At 45.7% G+C, this 8557-nt stretch overlaps 1 protein-coding gene across 1 annotated transcript; it reads left to right on the forward strand.

Annotated features, from left to right (window-relative positions):
- Positions 1 to 5672: 5672 nt before the first annotated feature.
- Positions 5673 to 6482, forward strand: LOC125417928 (spindlin-2-like). Its single transcript, XM_085685215.2, has one exon. The coding sequence runs from the start codon at positions 5673 to 5675 to the stop codon at positions 6480 to 6482; it is 810 nt and encodes a 269-aa protein (XP_085541341.2).
- The last annotated feature ends 2075 nt before the right edge of the window (positions 6483 to 8557 follow it).

An 8557-nucleotide genomic window follows, 5' to 3' on the forward strand; every position in this document is an offset into this window, starting at 1 on the left:
AGCACTTTTATTGTATAGGATTGTTTTGGCTTGTGGGATTTTTGTGTTTCCATATAGAGTTGATTTTTTTCTTTCTTTTATGGTCTATGAAGAATTTTGTTGGGATTTTGATGGGGGTTGCATTGTATCTATAGATTACCTTTTGTAGAATTGCCATTTTTACTAATTTGATCCTACCAGTCTAAGAGCATGGGAGATCCTTCCATTTCCTGGTATCTTCTTCAACTTCTATCTTCAAAGACTTAAAGCTCTTTTCAAATAGATCTTTCACTTCCTTGGTAAGTGTTATCCCAAGATATTTTATGCTATGTGTGACTATCGTGAAAGGTGATGTTTCTCTGATTTCCCTCTCCAATTCTTTATTCTTTGTGTATCGGAGGGCAAGTGATGTTTTTGAGTTGATCTTACATCCTGCCATATTACTGAAGGTGTTTTCCAGTTGTAGGAGTTCTCTGGTAGAGTTTTTGGGGTCACTTATGTACACTATTGTATCATCTGCAAATAATGAAAGTTTGACTTCTTCTTTTCCATTTGGAATCCCCTTGATCTCCTCATGTTGTCTTATAGATATTGCTGGTAATTCAAGCACTATATTGAAGATGTATAGAGAGTGAACAGCCTTCTCTTGTTCCTGATTTTAGTGAAATGGCTTTAAATTTCTCTCCATTTAATTTGATGGTAGATGCCAGCTTCTTGTATGTTGCTTTTATTATATTTAGTTATGAACCTTGTATCCATAAACTCTCTAAAACCTTCATCTGAACTTCTTCAGTGCCTGTCCTTATGTCCCCCTTTTCATTTCTGATCTTGTTAATTTGTGTGTTCTCTCTCTCGTTTGATTAGTTTGGATACGGGTTTGTCAAACTTTTTGATTTTCTCAAAGAACCAGCTCTTTGTTTAATTGACTCTTTCGATTGTTTTCTGTGCTTCTATTTTGTTGATTTCTGCCCTCAGTTTGATTATTTCCATTCTTCTACTCCTTCTGTGTGAATCTTCTTCTTTTTTTTTTCTAGAGCTTTCAGATGTGCTGTTAAGTCTCTAAAGTGTGCTTTCTCTGTTTTCTTTATGTGGGCATTTAGTTCTATGAACTTTCCTCTTAGCACTGCTTTCATAGTGTCCCATAGGTTTGGGTATATTGTGTCTTTATTTTCATTGAATTCAAGGATGACTTTAATTCCTTTCTCTATTTTTTCTTTGATCCATGGGTGGTACAGTAGTTGACTTTTCAGTTTCCATGAGTTTTATAGACTTTCTGGCTGTAGAATTGTTGTTGAATTCTAACTTTATTTCATGGTGATCCGATAGTACACTAGTGGTTACTACAATGTTTTTGTATCTTTGGATGTTTGCTTTGTTTCCGGTTATGTCATCAATTTTCGAGAAGGTTCAATGAGATGCTGAGAAGAAGGTATATTCTTTTCTGTTTGGGTGGAATGTTCTATAGATGTCTGTGAAGTCCATTTGATTCATTACATCTATTATTTCTCTTTTTTCTCTGTTAAGTTTCTGTCTGGTGGACCTGTCCATTGGTGAGAGAGGAGTGTTGAAATCTCCTACTATTAGTGTGTGGGGTTTGATGTGTGCTTTGAGTTCTAGTAATGTTTCTTTTACATATGTGGGTGCTTTTATATTAGGGGCGTAGATATTCAGGATTGAGACTTCAACCTGATAAATTTTTCCTGTTATTAGTACACAGTGTCCTTCTCCATCTCTTCTGATTGATTTTAGTTTGAAATCAATTCTGTTAGATATTAGTATAGCCACACCTGCTTGTTTCTTTGTTCCATTTAATGGGAAAACCTTTTCCCAACCCTTTACTCTGAGGTAGTGTCTGTCTTTGAGGTTGAGGTGCGTTTCCTGTAAACAGCAGAATGTTGGATCCTGTTTTTGCATCCATTCTCTGAGCCTGTGCCTTTTTATAGGTGAATAGAGTCTATTAATATTAAGAGATATCAATGACCAGTGGTTGTTATCTCCAGTTATTATTTTTTTTTTTTTGGTGGTCGTGTTTGTGTGTTTCCCTTCCTTGAGTTGTGGTGGTAGAGGATTGTCAGATGTCTGTGTTCTTACGTGTGTTCTTGACTTCCTTGGGTTGTGGTTTTCCTTCTAGCACTTTGTGTAAGGCCTGGTTTATTACTAAGTAGGGTTTAAATCTGTTTTTGTCTTGAATATCTTGTTTTCTCCATTGATGACGAATGCAAGCTTTGCTGGGTATAGGAGTCTGGGCTTGCATCCATAGTCTCTTAGTGTCTGTAGCACATCTGGCCAAGTCTTTCTGGCTTTCATGGTTTCCATTGAGAAGTTAGGTGTAATTCTGATAGGTTTCCCTTCATATGTTACTTGACTTTATTCCCTTGCAGCTCTTAATATTCTTTCTTTATTCTGTATGTTTTGTATTTTGATTATTATATGGTGAGGGGATTTTTTGATCCAGTCTAATCGGTGTTCTGTTTGCTTCGTATGAATATCCTTCTTTAGGTTGAGAAAGTTTTCTTCTATAATTTAGTTGAATAAATTTTTCTGGGCCTTTGAGCTATAATTCTTCTCCTTCTTCTACCTCTATTATTCTTAGGTGTGGTCTTTTCATGGTGTCCCTGATTTCCTGGATGTTTTGTGTCAAGAATTTGTTGAGTTTACTCTTTTCTTTAATCAATGAGTTTATTTCCTGTATAGTTTCTTGAGCATCTGAGATTCTTTCTTCTATCTCTTATATTTTATTGGATATACTTGTCTCTGTAGTTCCTGTTCATTTTCTCAGGTTTTCCATAACCAACCATTCCTCGGTTTGTGTTTTCTTTATTGCCTCCGTTTCAGTCTTCTAGTCTTGATCTGTTTCCATTACCCGTTTAATTGCTTTTTCTTTCTTTATTGGGTATCTTTGAGAGATTTATTCATTCTTCTAACTTTTTGCTTGTCTTCTTATTCCTTTCTTGAAAGGAGTTTTTCACATCCTGTTTAAGGGCCTCTATTATTTTCATCACGTTCCATTTAAAGTTGATTCCTTCCACTTCTTCTGGAATAGGGTGTTCAAGTCTTCCTGATGCATGTTCACTGGATTCTGGTGTTATCATGTTGCTTTTGAGGTTGTTGGAGGAATTCTTGCTTTGGCGCCTGCCCATCTCTTCCTTCAAATGCATCCAGGAAAGTCTTGGCGTCTTGGCTCAATCTTTGCTGTGACTGCCTCTGTACTTGGGGAATTTTCTTGGTCTGCCCTCTCTTAGGATCCCTCAGCACTAGAGCTGGCTGTGTTGGTGGATCTTAGGACCCTGCAGATGGAAAAGAAGGCCCTCTGGATTGATCTCCTCAGTGCAGGAGCGGGAACTCCTCCTGACCCAAGGACCTAGCAGAGTATGGGGCAGTCTTGGGGGATGCAGTGTCATGCTGAACAAAGAAGCCCCTGCAGCCGGAGCTGGGATGGCCCTGTATTCTGTTCCATCCGGCCAGGCAGGCATACACTTACCCCTCTGGAGGTATCTCCTCAGTACAGGAGCAGGGTCATGTGTGGACAAGAAGCTGCCAGGAGTTGGAGGGGCCTTGTACTCCATTTTCAGACTGTCCGGCCCAGTGGGCATACATTTACCACTCTGGATGGATCTGCTCAGTGCAGGAGCAGGGTCGTGTGGAACAAAATAGCCCGTGCACTAGGGACTGGAGTGGCCCTGTACTCCATTAACGAATAGTCCGGCCAGACCGGCACACACTTACCCCTCTGGATGGATCTTCTCAGTACAGGAGCAGGGTCCTGTGGGGGCAAAGACGTCACTGCAGCAGGAACTGGAGGAGCTCTCTACTCTGTTCACTGGACTGTCTGACCAGGAGGGCACACACTTAACCCTTTGGATGTGTCTCCTCAGTACAGGAGCAGGGTTGTGTTGAATAAAGAAGCCCCTGCAGCACGAGTTGGAGGGGCCCTGTACTCCATTCCCGTACCTTCTGCCCGGGCGGGCACACACTTACCCCTCTGATGGATCTCCTCTTTAAAGACCAAGAAAATTGTTCTGGAGAGATGGTGCAGCAGTTACAAGCCCTTGCTGTTCTTGCAAAGGAGCCAGTTTGGGTCCTGCAAACCAAATTCAGGAGTCACAAACATCTGCAACTCTAGCTTGAAGACCAGCAAGGACTGTGGTGTGCAATCATAGGTATCTGTCAATGTTGAGCCATTTGACCCCAGGCAGAGGCAAAGAAAATGACTCCTTTTAGCTGACAAACCAGTTTCACTAGTTCCTGAAGAATGCTGACTTTTATCTAACTACCAGAAATCTTGAGTTCAGTTTGAGCTTAATTTAATTTGGACCGAATCAGTGACGCCGCTGTGTGTGGGAGAAATGGGGCATATTTTGGACATTACTATATAACGAATAATTTAAAGAATTTCAAAAAAGTATCTGAAGCAAAAAAGTAGAAAGGTGGAGCTAAAGAGTATGAGAAAGTCAAAAGAGTTAAAAGGACTTTAAAGGAAACACAGTAATGAACACTGGACAGAAAAGAAATGCAAGAGGACAGACGAGAGAGAGAGAACAAAAAAGAAAAAAAAATCCCACCACCACCAACCAAAAGCCCTGCAAAATAAAGCATAAAAAGGATAAGACAGATAAATATACAGAATGAGAGAGGAGAAGCAGTTGCTGGAATTCCAAGGTGAGAGGCAGCTGCCTCCAAGAGAGGAAAGCTGAAGAAGCCAAGAGCCCACCAGCCTCAGGGCACCACAGGTGTTCCAGTTGCCTGTCCAGCCACCCTTCAGGGCAGCCCTGGCATGCGGGCGGATCATCCCCTCAGGCTTAGGGGAGCATCGTTTAAAGCCTTCGCCGCGGGCTTTAAACGGAGGCAGCAGCATGTCCAATAAGCTGTCCAATACCTGCATGCGGAGCCCTGGACCTCACAACAGGACGCCGGGCTAGGCGAGCTTCTAGGTGGGCGCCAGGCCTGAGCAGAGAGGGAGGACAGGGAGCGGGCAGGGGAAACAGAGCGCAGAGCGCGCGGGGAGGACATCCGCAGCAGGCCCCGGGAACGGGGCATTAGGAGCCCCGCGCAGATTCGGAAGCCAGCACTGAGAAGCCCAGAGGTGGGTACAGGGGAGCGGCCTCTATAGTCGGCGAGTTACAGGTTGGATGCTTAGCACACTGAGGTGAAGGGTAAGGTGGAGGAAGGAGAGGAGCTATGTCCTGCTTCTCTGCTCTGCATCCAAACGGGTTTGCTAGGGCCACGCGGGGCGCGGGGCGCGGGGCGCGGGGCGCGGGGCGCGGGGCGCGGGGCGCGGGGCGCGGGGCGCGGGGCGCGGGGCGCGGGGCGCGGGGCGCGGGGCGCGGGGCGCGGGGCGCGGGGCGCGGGGCGCGGGGCGCGGGGCGCGGGGCGCGGGGCGCGGGGCGCGGGGCGCGGACGGTTGAGCTTAAGAGTCGCCATTTCCCGCTTTTCGGAGGTCCACATCCTGTTCCATATCTGCTGTCCCGCTGCAGCTCTCCAGCCCTTCACGATAGAACCAGGGAACTCAGGAGATCACAGCACATCAACAGGCACTCAGCCAGGTGTCCAGCATTGGCCTCAGGCTCCTGGAGGTGAGAGTGGTGGCCGGTTAAAGAACAGATCCCTGGAGTGGAGGCATTTAACGGGGTGGGGGGTGAGTAAGTTGACCCTTTATCCTCTTAGCTGTCTCTTCCCTTTTCTCCAACACAGTCATGGATCCAGGCACCAGCACCCAGTATTTCCAGACCACTGAGTCCCAAGGGGAACCGTCAGATGCAGCTGCTGGACATGAGTTCTGTGGCAACTACACCAACGAGACTGCAAATTTGACCAAGAAAACACCTGCGCAAAAGAGGCAGAGGAGCAGATCTTCATCCCTGGCCCAAAGGAATATCGTGGGCTGCAGAATTTCTCACAAGTGGAAGGAAGGGGGTGGGCTCATCACCCATTGGAGAGGAACGGTTCTGGATCAGGTGGCCACGAATCCCTCTCTCTATCTGGTGAAATATGATGGGATAGACGCCGTCTATGCGTTGGAACTTCACCAAGATGAAAGAGTGTTGTCCCTTAAAGTGCTCTCTGATGCAGTAAAACCATCCCCAGTCCCTGATCCTAACCTTGCTGATACCCTAATTGGCAAAGCGGTGGAGCACTTATTTGAGGGTGAGCATGGCACAAAAGATAAATGGAGGGGGATGGTTCTGGCTCAAGCGCCTATCCTTAATGCCTGGTTTTACATTACCTATGCAAATGACCCCATCTTATACATGTACCAGCTTCTGGATGATTATAAAGAGGGCAACCTTCGTGTCCTGCCAGAATACAATGAGATTCCTCGACCAGATGTAGACCTGAAATTTAAGGATGGTCTGATAGGCAAGATCGTGGAATATACCCAAGAGGATGGTTCCAAAAGGGCTGGCAAGGTGATTGGCAAAGTAGAAGCCAAACCATCGGTGTACTTCTTCAAATTTGATGATGATTTTCATATCCATGTCTATGACTTAGTGAAAAATATCTAATTGACAATGTTATGCCACAACTATTGAAATAAAGTTGTCATTTCTAGACGTTCAAAGGCTGTTGCTTTTAAGTGTGTTGGGAGCTCACCATGGGCATAAGTTTGTCCTGATGAATGCGTATCAGGAATATATGGGTATGACATGCTGTCTGTAAGCACTTTGCCTTGTGGAAAACACTGGGTTTGTTTGGTGGGTGGAGCAGGGAAGGAGAGAACGGCTGTCGATTCAGCCTGTCAGAGAAGGGAGCTAGTATCATCTAAAAATGGAATGGGACTTAGCAGGTTTGGTCCTGGGGGGAGGAGGAGAAGGAACTGGAGTTGGGCTGTGGAGGAGGGGACTGCCTAGGGAGAAGTGGGAGGGAGCCAAAGTGTGAGAGAAGCTCCCTGTGGGGTGAAACAGAGTGAAGGAAGAAACATAGATTGGAAAGGGCAGGAGGGGTAATAGAGTGAAGCCTTCTGGCACCTTCTGGCTTTTAGAAAACCAAAGGAACTCCTGTAGGAGAATACACACAGCAGTGTGAAGAGGGACATAGGAAGGGTAGGAAAGGTATGCTGGGCAGGGAGGTCCCTGGGGAGAGCCTCTGGGACTTCAGAGGTCAGGAGGACCCACACATAGGCCATGGTACACTATAGGCTTAACAGGAAGGAGCATTCCAAGAAGAATGTCCTGATGCATCTACCTTCTACTGTCTGGCTCTTCATAGTGGCAATGGTCAGCTGTCAAGCAAAGCACATGTGTTAGAAGATCACTGAATGGCCTTTCTAAGGGCCTACTGGGAGAATGGAAGACAATGTCAAGATTGTATCTACACATCCGGCTTGTCTGTTTTCAGAGAGTCTGACACAGCCTGAAGCCTAAGCAACTAACAAGAGTTCATGGCTAGCTCTGGGCAAAAGGAAAGTACTTTCTTTGGGAGAATGGATCCTTGGTGAATCCAGGAATAGCAGTCCTGACACTGTCCTTCTGCTTGTTGGAATCGTCCTTGCTTTTCTAGGGGGATGGGGCATGTGATGGCTGTGCCTCATGTCTCCATGGTATAGAGAGAATATGGCTGTCCACGCTCTGTCACAGCTGCCTGGCTCCATTCAGTACCCAGGCAAAGGGAAACTGCCCTTTCTTAGGCATCCCATTCTTGTTAAACTACCTGAAAAATCTGTAGCAACTGACACCTTCTAGGTACCTCCTACCAAAACTAGCTTCCCCTTCCTTGTTAAACTCACAGCTACCCCTGATGGAGATGTGTGCACCTCTCTTTTGCAAGGGGGTTGTATAACCTGGGGATGGGGGTAGGGCTGGGGATTGTGGCTTTGCCTCAGTAATTCCTTTAGCAGGAAACTGCCCTATGAAAGGGCTGGGCTCTGTGAGTAGAGGAATTGGGAATGCAGGAAAGTGTCTCACAACTGTGGAGGTTAGGACATGGGTCCCTGTCCTCTTCAGCTCTCTGTTGTCACTCCCCAACCTTCCAAAGTCCCTCTGAGAACACTGAGTGTGCTCTGCCTCCTCCTTCACCTGTTGTCTCCCAAGACAACTGTGTTTCTGGTTCATGCTGTGGGGGTCTTCCTAATGACACACTTGGAGCAAGCAAGGATCTGCCAGACACTGAAAGAAAGTGCTAAACCTCATCGTTGCTCACCATCAAGCAAGCGTTGACTCTATAGATTCATTGCCTCAAGAACGACACACGACATGCACACCTCACATGAGCAGCCTTAGTTTTCTTTCCTACATCGTGTGATTTTGTTCAGACAACACCAGCAGTTCCTCTGGGGAGCACATCTGCCAGCTTCCATGTTTTGTTGTTTAGTTATGTTTCTGCTGTGTTCTGCATCCAGTTAGACTTGTGGTAAGCTCATATCACATAAACGCCCTGGAATAGGACCCATCTCCCAACAGGGATACAAGAAAGGAAGGGTTGACCTCATTTTTACCTTGGAAAGGTTTTAGTTGGCTACGCCTCAGTAAAATCCGAGTCCATGCCCTGGAAGGAGGTTCATTTGCAGCTTTATGGCTAGAAGCATGAATACTTGTGTGATTTCATATGCTCAATCCCATAGATTCTCCATTTATCTTTTTTT

Source organism: Myodes glareolus, chromosome X (assembly GCF_982192425.1).
Source record: "Myodes glareolus chromosome X, mMyoGla1.1, whole genome shotgun sequence".
Taxonomy (NCBI): Eukaryota; Metazoa; Chordata; class Mammalia; order Rodentia; family Cricetidae; genus Myodes; species Myodes glareolus.

Bases quoted from the DNA above. Each gene is read 5' to 3' on its own strand.
- LOC125417928 (XM_085685215.2), top strand. From the start codon at position 5,673: ATGGATCCAGGCACCAGCACCCAGTATTTCCAGACCACTGAGTCCCAA.